Raw genomic sequence first — 16,781 nt, forward strand, 5'->3', positions numbered from 1 at the left:
ACACATGCTATCCTCCACTGTTGTACAGGCGGTCCCCAGTTTACAATAGTTCAATTACAGGTTTTCAAATTTACAATGGTGAGAGAGCAATACACATTCAATAGCAACTGCACTTTGAATTCGGAATTAAAACCCTCTGCTTTTGGTTTTCAATAAAGTATTTAATAGGGCCTCCCCTGGTGGTGCAGGTGGTTGAGCACAGCGCTCTGAAGCTGTCCGCAGCCTCTGCAGCACTGGTTCCATCCCGGCCAGCCAGCGAGGGTCCCACATGGCACTGCAGACTTCTCCTGTCTTGCCTGCTGCTCCCCTCAGCAGGGTATTTCATCAGTCTGCCTGTTCTGTTCCCTGCTCTGTCTCTGGTGAGTCCTTTCGCCCTCCCACACATCTGACCTGTACCCCGGTTCTTGTATAAATAAAATAAATCTTTAAAAAAAAGTATTTAATAAATTACAGAACATATTCAACACTTTATTACAAAATAGCATTGTGTTAGATAATTTTGCCTAACTATAGGTAAATGTAAGTGTTCTGAGCACATAAGGTAGGCCAGGCTAAGCTATGATATGTTCAGTAGAGTAGGTGGATTAAATATTTAACTTTTGTTATTTTTGACTCACAATGGGTATATTGGGACATTAGCAATACTAAGTTGAGGAAGGTCTACATATATCCCTTGCTGGCTGAACACACATACCTCAAATATTTTTCAACCCTACATTTCCAGAAACTGCTATAAATTACATTTAATAGACCCAAAAACCAAAACAACACCACAAATCTTATTTGGCATCTAAATTTAAAGAAAGAAAAATAAATGTGCCAGAAATTCAGAACATAGTGGTTATCATAGTTGAACACTATTTTTTATTCTCAAATCACATTAAGAGTCCCACAGTTGAATTGAAAATATACATATGTATATATAGATAAATATAAATAAATGTGTGTGTGTGTGTATACTCCCACCAAGAGAAACCAACATTTTGCTGGGACATTGACTGTAATTATGTTAGGTAACATACGTCACGAAGCATTTGCTATAGTTCTGCAAGAAAAATATGTAGATTCTTTTTTAAAACACTAAATTCATAGCAATAGATTCCAATTTCAGGCTTTTTCATGATGCTTAAAGTAATATAAATTTCTTGCTTCTTTGACTTAGAGCAAGGGGATAATTAAAAGAACAATTAATCATCATATTGCTTAGATGCGTGGTAAAATACACATTTTAGACAGAGTCTTAACAAGGGAAGCTCAAAGCAAATCCATTCAGCCTGTCTTTGGGAATGTAAGCCAGGGCTCAATATTGTTAATTTAAAGCCAGGTCCATATGTTCTTGCTAACAGACTTGATTCTGTTGTTAAAATGTAGAAGATTAACAAATTACCTTTAAGAGAGGGACCTTATACACAGAGGAGGTGAATGAGTGTAAGTCGAAAATGTGAAATGGGAGTTAAGAGAGATGTTAAAATTACCTCATCTAGCTGCAAAGTATAAGATTCTAAGTGTCAGTGTTATTACAATGAAGAAAGCATTTTACTTGATTGTATGCAAAGGCAATTATTTCCAATCAATCATTCTGACTACAAATAACCATGCTAAAAGCATTGGGTTTTAAGTAGTTATTAATGTTTCTATTACTATATTTAGCTAAAAGCATCTCAAAGAGTTAACTTCCTGGTTTAGGTTATTTGTAGTTTTTGGACATTCTGCCCAAAAAATTAATGTTCTTTCCACCATAGTTAATAAGTTTTTCTTTCTGAAAGTTAGTCAGTAGTTTCAGCTGACTATGAAATCGTCACTCACTCTGACAAAATTTGCCATAGGCACAGAATAAATGTTCATCTTCCGATTTGCCACCACTGTCATGCAATACTTTTGAGAGTTATATTACATACTTACACTACTTTTTTTCCATTTGTGTCTATACTAGCATCTTCAACACTCCTACCTATGATATTTATCTGTATTTATTATCATTTTAACAATTTCCCCATCTCTTAAGGAATGTAGCATACATGCAACACTATCAAAGCTTAGTATTACTCGAGCTTATAAATGTGTGTCCTACATAATGAGATTTAACATCATCTCAATAATAACATAAATATCTTTCAAAATTTTGACCTGCATGTTTTTTTTTTCCCCTCAAACAAGGTGCCCAGAATCTGTGCCAAGCATTTTTAATGATTTATCAGCATCAATTCCAAGCATTAACATCTCCATAAACAGTATCCTTAAGATTTCCTTTTCAGGGCCTCCCCTGGTGACCAGGCGGGTGAGCGCCGCACTGTGAAGTCGTCAGCAGCCTCTGCAGTGCTGTTTCGATCCCAACTGGCCGGCGAGTGTCCCACGAGGTAGGGCAGACCTCTCCTGTCTCCTCTGCTGCTCCCCTCAGCAGTATATTTTGTCAGTCTGCCTGTTCTGTTCCCCACTCTGGTGAATCCTCTCACCCTGCCATGTATTCGGCCTGTACCCTGGTTCTTGTATAAATAAATAAATTAATCTTAAAAATAAATCTATTTAAAAAAATATTTCCTTTTCATGGGTACAAGAATTCCTTGGTCACAGGATATATCAAAACATCACCTGACTGTGGAGGGGGCTGAAATACATTCCTCAAATACTATTTTTCACAGGTAGTTACGGGAGAGAATGCAAGGCCAAGGTGGCAGGCGGTGGGGGGGGGGGTGGCGGAGGGGGGGCTGTGTTCCCTTCAGCAGAAGAGGGAGGAGGTGATACAAAAAGACTAGTAGAGTGAGGGTCTCCCTGGTGGTGCAGTTGTTGAGCGCTGGGTTGAGAAGCTGCCCGCAGCCTCTGCAGCACCGGTTCCATCCCAGCCGGGGCTGGGCGAGGGTCCCACATGGTGCGCAGACCTCTCCTGCTCCTGCCACGCCCGCTGCTCCCCTCAGCAGTGTGTTTCCATCAATTCAACAAGTCAGTCTGCCTGTTCTGCTCTCGCTCTGGCTCTGGTGAATCCTCTCACCCTCCCGTGCTTCTGACTGTACCCAGTGCTTGTATAAATAAATTAATTAATTAAAAAAAAAAAACTAGTAGAATGAGACTCCTCAGGGATGGATAAAGAAAACAGAGGCTCACTAGCAGGTTCTTCCCATAGATGAGTATGATATTTAGGAACTAAGGTATTCACATGGAGTAGGAAAGGGAGTAGGCTGAGAAGATTCTGAAGCTGACCAATATTATAGCAAAAGAAAATAAGCTTTATCCTAAAAGTAACAGTATATTTTGAGTTTTAATTGAATAAGTTTTCCACCATTAGTGGAAATAGAGGCCTGAATATATTTAAGTCAAGTTTATCAAAGAATGGGCCTCCCCTGGTGGCGCAGGCGGTTGAATGCCGCACTGTGACGCTGTCTGCAACTTCTGCAGTGCCGGATGGATCTCGGCAGGCCAGCGAGGGTCCCAGATGGCGTGGCAGACCTCTCCTGTCGCGCTCGCTGCTCCCCTTAGCAGTGTATTTCATCAGTCTGCCTGTTCTGTTCCCCACTCTGGTGAATCCTCTCACCCTCCCGCACATCTGGCCTGTATCCCGGTTCTTGTATAAATAAATAAATATTTCTTTTAAAAAGTTTATCAAAGTATGATTATATGAAGTAGAATTCACTTTTTTCACTTTTTTATAGTATATAACTTGATGAGTCAATAAATGTTTACATAGTAGTTTACATAGTAGTTCTATAACTACTACCACAATGAAGATAATGAATTTTTCCATCACTTCAAAAGTCTTCTCATGCAGGTTATGTATTTCAACTTATTATGGAGAATAAAAAGGGTTTATTTCTGTACTCCTCAAAGTTATTTTTATGATGATTCACATTCATTACAAAATGATAAAGTCTGCGCTTTTATAAAAAACTTGAACAATATCTAGGAAAATTGTCTCAGTATGTTACCTGCCTAATTTATGAAGAAATGTGTAAAAGAATTGAATCTAATTAGCTGTTTATAAAATATATTCAGTACAGTTCAGTAATCTTAATTTGAATTCCAGTTGCATGATCTCCTCCTAAGAGCATATCACGTCAAGAAGTCAGGTATGAAGGCAGCTTTTCAGAGCATAAGCTAGAGTGTTCTAAATATTTAGATATCAAGTGTATTTGTAGAACAGGATTGAGTTCTTCACCATCAGACTTGTATAGGTATCTGTACATTCATAGAAGGACACTGTATGTCTCAGGAAGCTAGACTACCACTAACCCAGTCTAAAATGTTAAGTATGAACTTAACACAGAGTACTAATCATTACATGACCATGAATGGGTAAATAAACTGGAATATATACTCAATGGAATACAATACAGCTGTTTACAAGGATGAAATAGTGGCTTTGGGGACAAAATGAATAGACCTTGAGGTGATTGTTAAATGAAATAAGTCAGAAAGTGAAAGATTGAAATCATATAGTTCACTTATCTATGGATATAGGTAATCAACAACCATACACAGGCAAAATATAGCAGGAATAAATCTTGGACTTAGTGAAAGAATTTAATGGTTGCCAGAGGGGACAGGGGATGGGTGGGAGAGACAGGCAGGAAAGGAGGAAGGAGGCAGATGGGGTGTTTATAGGTGATTTGGTATGAGTGCACATATAGAGGAACAAAAATGCAATCCCAAAATTTAAAAAAGAAAAAGATTGAAGTTACCTAGGGAAGTACTGATAGCAATTAATTCAATTCCAGAAGTAAATATTTCAGTCTGTCATTTGGTCAGTATTAGAATGTGATAACAAATTAGTTGAACCAATAAATTTTTCTCTTGAATTTAGGTAGCTATTGCCAGAGAAATGGAATCAATATTCTCAATTTAGGATGAATTTGAATAAATCATGAAAGAATATCTAGCAATGATGTTATTAACTAGAACTTATAAGTAGTAAATCAATGCCCAAATTCACAGAATCAGCCGCATATTGAGCTCACTCCTGCAGGAATGTTCTCATCTGTGTACTGGGCATGTTTCTCTCCCGCTCTTGATTCCCATCCATCCTACATGTAGGACTCACATCTTTTTACAGTTTTGAACCCTTAGCTCCTAGCACAGGTAAATGTTTACTGAATAATTCTGAATAAATGAATATCAAGTCATCTAAATAGAATATCCATCTATTAATAAGTATTGTGCACTGCTTTCTGCTGGCTACCCAAAGAACCATTCAAATATGAATCATCTAAAATGTTCTGCACTGAGCAACAAAAATCATAAGATCTCCAGAACAGCAGCTGGAGTGGCCCTGATGTCTTTCAGTTTTGTTCAAATCTCTCATGCAGAGAGTCTGATCAAAAAGAGGGGAATTTTTTAAAAAAGGAAAGAAAAAAAGCCCAATTGGAGTGGTTCATGCCAAGTCCCACCAAGACTTAACATTTAACCTGATTTCCCAAAAGTGGAATTTTATACCAACCAGTCTGGAATTCTTGAATTGTACTGGTGAGGTCATTAGCGTAAGAGGTCATTAGTGTAAGAACTTCCCTGCCTCTCTCAGAGAAGATGTCTTTCCCTGAAATAATCTTTCTTCTCTTACCCCATCCTCTTTTTTTGACTATAAAACATTTCCATTTTGTATAACCTTTGCAGTCCATTTCTGGTTGGTAGATGAGAGACTGTCTGATCAATAAATCATATAATAAAACTTATTAGATCTTTAAAATTTAAAGAAAATCACAATAAAAAAATAAAATGTGCAATGGCAGCTCTGTACCCAAAACTGTGCTTAAAACCAAAGCTGCCCTCCCAGGTTACTTTTGTTCCCAAACTTGTTCTTATTTCCTTGTTTATTTCATGGTCTACAGGTACACAGAATATTTTGATTGAATGTAGGCTGTTGTTTCCCAAATGCTTTCCTAACCAGAAAAAAAAAAATGCAATTGCTTATGTTTGTAGCTCTCCTAGTGTCATGTTTTATTTTAGACCAGAGACTCACAGAAACTCATGTTTCTAGGTACTAATGAATGCCCAGTCCTCACCTAGCCTGCCCCATGTGAGCCTGCCCTCTTTGCACCTGGGCACATGGATGCAGGTGAGCATTGTGTTTGCCAGCACAGTTCAGTACAGCATTGTTGTTAGTACCTGGGGAGCTCCATGGGCAACACAGATAAACTTCCTAAGACAATCCCCTTTGGCTAAATTTTTAATTTGACTTAATTAATGGACTGTTTTAGTTCTTTTTCTCAGGTCACCAAGAATGAAGCTTTCTCAGCATTCATTGTGGTGTGATCATATTGATACAAATGGCCCAAAGTCAAATCTTGGAAACAGATGGTAATTGGGATTCAGTGTTAAACATGTATACACACCTCATTGTGCACTGAGGTTTGTGGACCAAAATCATATATATTGGCAGTTTGGGGCTGAATTTCCATGTGTTTCTTGGTTGAAAATATTTATATTATTGCTGAAAAAAGAAAAAGAAAAACACATCTCTGAGCTGTAGAAAGAAGTGTCTGGATAGGAAAAGAAGTAGAATTTCATCCCAGAAGGCATCAGTGAGAGGTGCTCTTGAACCAGAGATCTGATCCAAGGTGAGGGAACTGGCCTCACAGTGTCCTGAGAGAGGGTGGAGGCCGAAGACTGAGGACAGACCTGCCTAGTGCCATGGACATCAGGGAACATAGGGACTGGAGTGGGGGTGAATGATGAGCAGGCCTTATAGGATGTTGTGATGAATTTAGTTTTTACTCCTAGTAACTTGAGAAACTTTGGGAGGATTTTTGGCAAAGGAGTGAAACAATCTCATTATTTTAAAAAGCTATTTGATGGAAAATTGCCATCCTAGTCTTCCTTTCTTTGTTTTCTATGAAGGAATCAGGAGGGAAATCTGGGTCAAAAGAGAGGACAGAGGAATTAATTTAGTGTGTGATGAGAGTCTCCTATGTGACAAATATTATAGTCACACACTCCACATATTCCTGATAAAAACCCCATGGGACCACCACATTTCTGGTTTGCCTGGAATGATCTCTATCAATACCTATTGTCCTAGGAAATTATTGAGAGTGTTTTCCTTCTTTCTCAAGAATATTTTAGTTCAGCTGGTGGTCACTCTAGTCACAGGTGTTCTATGCCCATTTTATAGAGAACGCAACAGACTCAGAAAACCTATGTAACTTGCCCAATTCACAAAGCCAGCGGATAAGACCAGGATTTGAAGTCAGACTGCTTCTCTGAGCTTCAGTCATCTCATCAGAGCCTATGTCCCCATGAAGCCCCACATAACCCCCTTGAGATGGGTATTGTGGTGAGGTTAAAACATTAAAGTTTTTTTTTTTTCTTTAAAAACTTGTTTAGCCCAGTTGTTACCATCCAAAACTTGCTGTAGGTGGCAAGTAGTTGTTGTAGAAAGATAGTTATTTTCTCATAAAGTCTCATAAATATCAATATTTTGAAGCTGACACATTTCTATTATGGGCCTTTCATATATTCACAGGTAGTTATTTCTTGATTTGAAGTAAACTACTAACTATACTTCCTGTGTACTTGCCAAAACCTGGCAGGAAACAATTTTCATTGTTGTGGCCCCAAACCTCACCTCCTGTTGTCATCTATCTCACCTGAAGAGACAGTGCCACAGGTGAACTGAGTTAGCATTCTTATCAGCCTGGGAACATCCCCACTAGGCAAGCAACTATGTATTCTTTTTTTTTTTTTATTTTTGTACAAAGAAGACATACAGATGGTCCACGGGCATATAAAAAGATGTGCATCATCACTTATCATCAGGGAAATGCAAATCAAAACCCCACTGAGATAACATCTCACATCTGTGAGAAAAGCCCACAGCAAAAGGACCAGAAACAACAAGTGCTTGAGGGGATGTGGAGAAAAACGAAGGTTCTTATACTGTTGGTGGGAATAGACACTGGTCCATGGAAAACAGTCTGGTGGTTTCTCAAAATATTAAAATATGGGGCCTCCCCCGGTGGCGCAGCGGTTGAGCGCTGGGCTGCGAGGCTGCCTGCAGCCCTGCAGTGCTGGTTCACTCCCTGGCTGCCAGCGAGGGTCCCACAAAAAATATATATATATACATATATGAAAATATGGTTTCTCAAAATATGGTCCATCATATGACCCAGCAATTCCACCTGTAGTATCTACCCAAAGAATGTAAAATCACCACTAAAGACCCTTAAGGATAAACAACAAAGGGCAGGGTAGTCAGTTGCTCTAGTACCTTTTCCAATGAATATGGCAGACTGAAAAAATAAAGGGGGGGAGGGGGGAAGGAGAGGACAAGCTCAGCTTGGGTGCTAGTCTCTAAGAGATCTCTGTGACCCCAATGGTAATTTATATCAATCAGAGAAGATAAATAATTTATAGACCAATAGTCACAAACTTTCCCTTTAAAACACTGCAGAAATATTTTTGAAAAGAATATAATCACAAAATTAATTAGTTCTGAGTATATGTGCCAACAGCAAGGAAACACACACTTTATGTGCTATGAAGTTAAAAACAACTTATAACCCTCAAATATGTCTCCATGACACTAAAGTATTGTAGCAGCCAGGAAGGCACAGAGCAGGGTCTCTATGACCAGAACAGATGGGTGAAGGAGAGTCCTGGGGCCCTCGGTGGCTTTTTCAGGCTTTTTATTGGGATTTTACCAGGTTCACAGCTGGCAAGCCTCCTAGCCCCCTAGTCTTCACTCCTCCTGGGCTCTCCGATGGTCTCTCGTGGTCTTCTTCTGCTGGTCAGCTTCTCTGCTGATCAGCTCTCTTCTCCCGGCTCCACTCTTCCACCACTTGTTCTTCCTTCCGCTACTCTTGCTCCCATGACCCTGCCCTTATAAGCCCAGTCTCATCCCAGATGTAGGACCCCGGGGATCCATCATTAAGGCTAATGGTGGGAGGGCAGAAAAGCCTGACAATCACTTACTCTACAAGCATCATTGTTTTTTTTTTTTTGGAATTATTCAAAGGTTCCCGTACATCACTCTGTGTTCTCCCCTCAAATAACTTCAGAATGTCCTGACAGATGGACTGATAATCCCCAAATTTTCAAGGTCAACTCCTTATTTCTCTTTCAAGGCCCCAAAAAGCAGAGAAGCAACAATTCAGTGATTAGACTCTGTTGTGACTTGAAATTACAAAAGTATCAGGCTTTTCTGCCCTCCCACCATCAGGATAGATGACGGAACCCTGTGGTCCCGAATGGATGCCTGATGGCGGGCACCTGGAATAGGGTGTGGGCATACATAGATGGGATTCACCTGGGCTAAGTCTGGGCTTTTAAGGGCAGCATCACGGGGACACCAAAAAGAACCAGAGACCACCAGAGAACACCAGAGAGCCAGAGGGAGTGAAGACTTGCTGGGGGCTGCGAGGCCTGCCAGCCTCCTGCCCCCCAGCACCCCTGCCTGCTGTGTACCTGGTAAATCCCAACAAAAGCCTGCAAAAGCCACTGAGGACTCCAGGACTCTTCTCCTTACCCAGTCTGCTAGATCAGAAAACCTGCTCAGTGTCTTCCCGCCCCTACAGTATATCAAGCTCTTGGTAGCAACAAGAATGACTTTCCAAAAGTGATATTCAGCAGGTCCAGACTACACCTTGCTCACAAATAGGTTTTGATCTGTACTTAATTCCTTAACATTAGGTATCATTATTTTTTCCCGTTTTTATTATAATGCTTTTCACCAAAAATGAGCAAATAATCAGCCTGGGAAGGGGCAGCTGGATATACTTGTCAGAACCACTGAAAAGTGAGAAGACTGGACCAGGATAGCTGTAGGTATCATGTATTACATTACATTATTCTGTAGAAGAAAATGCCATAAGAAATGGTTGGTGTGTTTCAGCTAAGAAATTACTCCTTTAAATGGGAAATGCTAATGGATAAAGTTTCATTAGCTAGTTTGGGAAAAGGATGAACAGGAAAATGCAGTGGAGACATGCTGAGCCTTTATTGCTGCTCAAGTTAAATGAACCCAAAATCAATAGTTCATTTAAAGTACAATGGAGTTTCTATTACATCGTGATTTTTTTAATAAACCATACAACTGCCTTCCACATTTTTTTGCATATAATAAATTGTGCAGGGAGGTAACTGGAAGGAATACAAAATAATTATCTAATAGTTTAAATAAAGTTCACTTTTAAATAATGTAACTATTAAAAATACTATAGATAAATAACTAAGATTTTTTTTCTGTTTCTAACTTGTACCTTAGATATCAAAATTCTTCTATACATTATTTTAAAAAGCAGAATGATCTTTGAAGGCTGTTAGTAACTGGGTGATTAAAAGATAGGTCCTAGTATATGTAGGGTAAAAACAAGGATTCTAAATTTCTTAGGGTCTTTCTATCTTTTCAAGAGACTATATGGCCCACCATGCATAAGATATTAATGTCTGATCCTTTACAGAAAAATTTTGCAGACTTCCATTCTAAATCAATTAATTTTGATTTTTAATATAACAAAAGAAGTCATATTTTGTACCTGGCAAAGGTGCTTTGTTAATTCTCACAATGGGCATTTCTTTCCAGATATTGCCTTCATTTTCATTTTCAGGTATCCAGGAGTCAACAGTTAAACAAAACAGCTCATGAGTGTCTATATTTTCAAGTGTAATTTCTTCCAGATACCACTTGGGATCATTTCCACTGTTGTCATGTCCAATACGTATTTTATAGATTTCACCAATATCCTTAAGATTAATCTACAACACAAATGAAAAGGGAAAAAACTCTTACATTGGTGATTTAATTTTTAAAATTGAAAATTCACACTCATTTTAAACTCACTTATCTATACCCACTCCCACATGTCCCTTACTAATTTCCTTAGAACTAGTCATTTTTTTTTTACTTGTTTGAAATATTTTATTTTATTTTTTTTAGAATTTTTTTAATTTAAATTTTATTTTTATATACCCCATACAATTGCAACCCCCTTATTTTGAACCCAATCCCTCCTTTCCCTGCCCTCCCACCCCCCATAGAGTGTCTCTGGTTCATAATTGTTGGTTGATTTTGATGTTTTCTTTCTTATAGTTATTCTTTTGCCTGGTCCCTTATTTAAGTTTTCTAGATTGCTGCTATGAGTGAGACCATCCGGTATTTTTCTTTTTCTTTCTGGCTTATTTTGCTGAGCATGATCCCTTCCAGCTCCATCCATGTTTCTGCAAATTGCATGTGTTTATATTTTTTGAATGCTGAGTAATATTCCATGGTGTATATGCACCATATCTTCTTGATCCAGTCATCTATTTTTGGGCATTTGGGTTGTTTCCAAAGCTTAGCTATTTGTAAACAGTTCTGCTATAAACATAGGGGTGCAGGTACTCTTTGGAATTGATGTTTCTGTGTCCTTTGGGTAAATACCTAGGAGTAGAATTGCTGGATCATATGAAAGCTCTATGTATAGTAGGTCAAGAAATCTCCACACAGCTCTCCATAGTGGTTGGACCAGTTTGTACTCCCACCAGCAGTGCAGGAGAGTTCCTTTTTCTCCACAACCCCGCCAAAATTTGTTGTTGCTAGTTTTTTTAATATGTGCCATTCTCACTGGTATAAGATGGTATCTCATTGTAGTTTTGATTTGCATTTCCCTGATGACAAGTGATGTTGAACATTTTTTCATATGCCTGTTGGCCATATGCATTTCTTCTTTGGAGAAGTTTCTTTTTCTGCCCATTTTTTGACTGGATTATTTTCTTTGTTTTTGTTGAGTCTCATCAGCTCTTTGTAGATTTTTGCAATCAGTCCTTTATCATTAGTATTGTGCGCAAAAATGTTCTCCCAGTTTGTGGGGTTTCTCTTTGTTTTGGTTATTGTCTCTTTTGCTGTGCAGAAGCTCTTTAATTTGATGTAGTCCCAGCTGTTGATCTTTGCCTTCACTATCACTGCTTTGGGTAATGTGTCTGTAAAGATGTCTTTGATGTGCACATCATGGAGTGTTTCGCCTATATTTCCTTCTATGTATTTTATGGTTTCAGGTCTTATGTCTAGTTCTTTAATCCATTTTGAGTTGGTTTTTGTGCATGGTGTGAGGTAGTGGTCAAGCTTCATTCTTTTGCATGTAGCGACCCAGTTTTCCCAGCACCACTTATTGAACAAACTTTCTTTGCTCCAATGCATATTTTTTGCTCCTTTGTCAAAGATTAGTTGACCATAAATCTGTGGGTTTATTTCTGGATTTTATATTCAATTCCATTGGTCTGTGTGTCTGTTCTTGTTCCAATACCATGCTGTTTTGATGATTATGGCTTTGTAGTATAGTTTGAAGTCTGGGAGTGTGATGCCTCCATTCCCTTCTTTTTTTTTTCAGGAGAGCTTTGGCTATTCGGGGGTTTTGGTGATTCCGTATGAATTTCACCAATAATTGTTCTATTTCTTTGAAGAATGACATTGAAATTTTGATTGGAATAGCATTGAATCTGTATATTGCTTTTGGTAGGATGGCCATTTTAATAATGTATATTCTTCCAATCCATGAGCAAGGCATGTCTTTCCATTTCTTTGTGTATTCTTCTATTTCTTTTAACAGTGTTTTCGAGTTTCTTTGTATAGGTCCTTTACCTCTTTTGTTAGATTTATTCCCAAGTATTTGATTTTTTTGTTTCGATAATAAAAGGGATTTTTTTTTAATTTCTACTTCTCAAGATTTATTGTTTGTGTATAGGAAGGCTACTGACTTTTGCGTGTTGATTTTGTATCCTGCCACTTTACTGAACTGATTGATGAGTTGAATTAGTTTTTCTGTGGAGTTTTTGGGGTTCTTTATGTGTATTATCATATCATCTGCAAATAGTGATAGTTTGACTTCTTATTTTCCTATTTGGATTCCTTATGTCTTTCTCTTGTCTTATTGCTCTGGCTAGGACTTTCATAATTATATTGAATAGCAGAGGTGAGAGTGGACATTCTTGCCTTTTTCCAGATCTTAATGGAACTGCTTTCAGCTTTTCACCATTGAGAATGTTATTGGCTGTTGGCTTGTCATATATGGCCTTTATGATGTTGAGTTATGTTCCTTGTATCCCAAGAATTTCAAGGGCTTTTGTCATGAATGGGTGTTGTACTTGGTCGAAATCTGTCTTGGCATCTGTTGATATTATCATATGGTTTTTATATTTCTTTTTGTTGATGTGTTGGATAACGTTGATTGATTTTCGGATGTTGAGCCATCCTTGTTTCCCTGGAATGAATCCTACTTGGTTGTGGTGAATTGTCTTATGGATACATTGTTGGATTCTGATAGCTAAAATTTTTGAGGATATTTGCATCAATGTTTTTTGTGTTGTCCTTGTTCGGTTTTGGTATTGGTGTAATGATGGCTTCATAGAACGTGTTTGGTATTATCCCATCCTTCTCAATTTTTTGGAAGAGTTTGTGAAGGATTGGTACTAATTCGTTTCTGAATGTTTGGTAGAATTCATTTGTAAATCCATCAGGTCCTGTGTTTTTGTTTTTGGGAAGGTTTTTGATTACCATTTCAATTTCGCTGCTTGTAATTGGTCTGTTTAGGTGTTCTATTTCTTCTTTATCTAGCTTTGGGTGACTGTAGATTTGTAGGAATTTGTCTATCTCCTCTAAATTGTTGAACTTGATTCCATGTAATTGTTCATAGTAGTTTCTGATTATTCTTTTGATTTCTGCTGTGTCCATTGTGATTTCTCCTCTTCCATTTGTGATCCTGTTTATTTGTGCTTTCTCCCTTTTTTCCTTTGTGAGCCTGGCTAGGGGTTTGTCTATTTTATTTATTTTTTTGAAGAACAAGCTCTTGGTTTCATTGATCTTTTGGGTTGTTTTTTTTGTTTGTTTTAATTTCATTTATTTCTGCTTTGTTTTTTATTATTTCTTTTCTTATACTGGTTTTGGGGTTTTTTATTGTTCTTTTTCTAAGAACTAGTCATTTCTAACCATGAAAGTCTGTTACCTATAGCAAAGAATGTGTTCATTTGGTATGGACAAACCAAAACATTAAATCTACTAAGTTTTATTACAGCTTTTTGTTATGAACTCAATTATTTCCAGAGTAAGTGTTTTACTGTAATTATTGATATATGCCAGTCAGTGTTCAGATGTAAAGACAAGATAATCTAATTTTATTGTATCATAAAAGATTGGATTTTCCCATTAAACTACAAATAGTAACCGCATATGCTTCTGGATTTAAACTAAGGCTATCGATGCCTATGTGAAAGGTAATACATTTATAACCATAAACTCTGATATGCAAGAAATATCACCTTTTACCTTTTTCTTTTTATTGTTACTTTACAACTGTGTTTCTTTACATGCAATTAATTAATTATTTAAATTGTACATTTTCATTTTTTTTTGATAAATCATTCTTAATCAAAGTAAAGAAAATAAGAAACAGCAGTAGTAGACTCTTCCTGGCCCCAGTAACCAAAACTTTTCACCAGGGACCTGAGCACTCAACTGGTGCCATGTGAACACCAACAATGAACATAAACCAATTTTATGAGGCACATTTGGATAAAGTCAGAATTACTTAAACGTTGTGATATAAGCTCTAAAATTTGTGATGGAGGTGACTGGATATGGGCTCTGTCCCAGTATCACTTTATTGGATAATAGCTATATTTAAATATCAGATGTGAGTCTTTTTTTTTTTTTTTAGATTTATTTATTTATTTATACAAGCACTGGTTACAGTCAGAAGCATGGGAGGGTGAGAGAATTCACCAGAGCCAGAGCAGGGAGCAGAGCAGGCAGAAGGACCTAAGTACACTGCTGAGGGGAGCAGCGGGCGGCAGGAGAGGTCTGTGCGCCATGTGGGACCCTCCTCCAGTGGCCAGGGAGCAGCCGGGGATTGAACCGGTGCTGCAGAGGCTGCGGGCAGCTTCGCAACCCAGCGCTCAAATGCTGCGCCACCGGGAGCAGCATTTGGGAGGCCCCAAATATCAGATGTGAGTCTTTATTAAATGTAGTCAGTCTATGGTGATGGATCACGGGAGCTTTGATGGTGGGACAACTACAGGGCCTACACCTGAAGGGAGAAATCAAATACTGTACAAAAATGAACAACCATGTAAAAAAACTGATATTAATTTTTTTTAAATAAATGTAGTTAGTAACACTAAAAAAATAAATAAATAAAAATAAACTAAGGCTATCCAAGTACCCTGAAACAATTACTTATATGGGAAAGAGTTTGATTTTGAAACAGTGTTAGTAACATTATTAACAAATAATTCTCCCCTTTACCCCTTTGCTTCTCACCGAACATCTAGTTACCTGGCAAAATAAATTCCAAAGTCATGTGCTATTCAGAATGAATAATTTTTTTCTTTTGTAAATTCTTACAGGGGTCATATAAAAAAGTATCACATATATTGCATTGGTTTTCTACTGTTAACATAATAAATGGTCACAAACTTAATGAGGTAAAACAAAACCCTTTTCTTATCTGACAATTCCATGGCTCAACTGGGTTCACTGCCCAAGGCCTCACGAGCTGAAATCAAGGTTTGGGATAGGCTGGTTCTTGTCTGGAAGGCAGAAGAGAAGTCTGCTTCCAGAGCAATCAGTTTATTGGCAGAATCCTGTTCTTTGTGGAATTGTGGAATTGTTTCCTTGATATGTGGTACCTTCATCTCCAAATCAACAATAGCATATAGAACCCTTCTCATGCTTACAATCTCTGACTTTCCCTCTGCTACCAGTGGGAAAAAGATGTTTGCCTTAAAGACATATAACTGGGCCTCTCTGGTGGCACAGCAGGTTGAGCATAGCACTATGAAGCTGTCCACAACCTCTGCAGCTCTGCAGCGTGGGTTCTATCCCAGGCAGCCAGGGAGCTATCGATATGGCATGGCAGACTTCTCCTGTCTTGCCCGCTGCTCCCCTCAGCAATCTTTTCAGTCCGTCTGCCTCTTCTGGCCCCCGTTCTGTCTCTGGTGAATCCTTTCACCCTCCCATGCCTCTGACCTATATCTCTGACCTATAAAAAATAAAATAAATCTTTTATAAAAAAGATGTATAATTTATGCTAGATCCATCTGAATAAATCAAGCAAATCTCTCTAGTTTAAGGTATTTAAATTATATACCATGCAGTACTGCAATTAAAAAAAATTGTATTCATTTTCTTGTATTTTTGTCTCCCTCACCCCCAGTTCTTTATTACTATTTAGTATTATCATAAACATTCATGTTGTCACAGAAAGTTACTTCATTAGAGGTTTACACAGGCCTTACACTTATTACATTAAAATATTTGTATTTGGTAATATAAATTGAGATGTTATATTGGTGATAACTGTTCTGAATAAATTCTGCCCTCAAGTCAAAATGTTCTTTGGTCAGGAAGGATACAAACAGAACTCAGATTTGAGCTAAGTAGTTGGGTCTCTCCTATTATTTCTGGAACAAAGTGGTTATAAAAATCTTACCATGTAGAAAATCTTAATAGTGATGTTGAGTACAGATAAGTGGCCTCCTGTAATTCTTCTAAAATTGCAGAAAATTGGACATATGATAGAAAATAGTGGCCAACTTGTACCTTAAGATTAAATTGTGTGGTAGCTAAAATTCCAGTTTTTGAAATTAGATTTGGATTTGAAATTTCTTCTGCTCTTGGCAGAATCCTGCCACGGATTGTATAAACTACATAGAATTTATTCACTTTTAATCTGTAGTGCCACGTCCCCACCTGAACACTATCATAGTACCAGCCAGAATCTAGTTCAAGACGGTGACTAAGGAGGAGTTTGAGAATACCTCCTCCCATGAACACACCTATCCACAGCTACATGGAACAATTTCTTCTGGAAATAAAAACTGAAAACTAG

The 16,781-nt window shown here is 37.9% G+C and overlaps 1 protein-coding gene across 1 annotated transcript in view; it reads right to left on the reverse strand.

Moving 5' to 3' along the window:
• The window catches only part of LOC119249825 (lipoxygenase homology domain-containing protein 1-like), a 133,703-nt gene that overhangs the window by 20,916 nt on the left and 96,006 nt on the right, over positions 1 to 16,781 (reverse strand). Inside the window, exon 8 of the mRNA XM_054691912.1 lies at positions 10,458 to 10,677. Within this exon, the coding sequence (XP_054547887.1) occupies positions 10,458 to 10,677 (220 nt within the window). The remainder of the gene's footprint in view (positions 1 to 10,457; positions 10,678 to 16,781) is intronic.

The sequence above is a fragment of the Talpa occidentalis genome, unplaced genomic scaffold, assembly GCF_014898055.3.
Source record: "Talpa occidentalis isolate TD23 unplaced genomic scaffold, MPIMG_talOcc4v2.1, whole genome shotgun sequence".
Taxonomy (NCBI): Eukaryota; Metazoa; Chordata; class Mammalia; order Eulipotyphla; family Talpidae; genus Talpa; species Talpa occidentalis.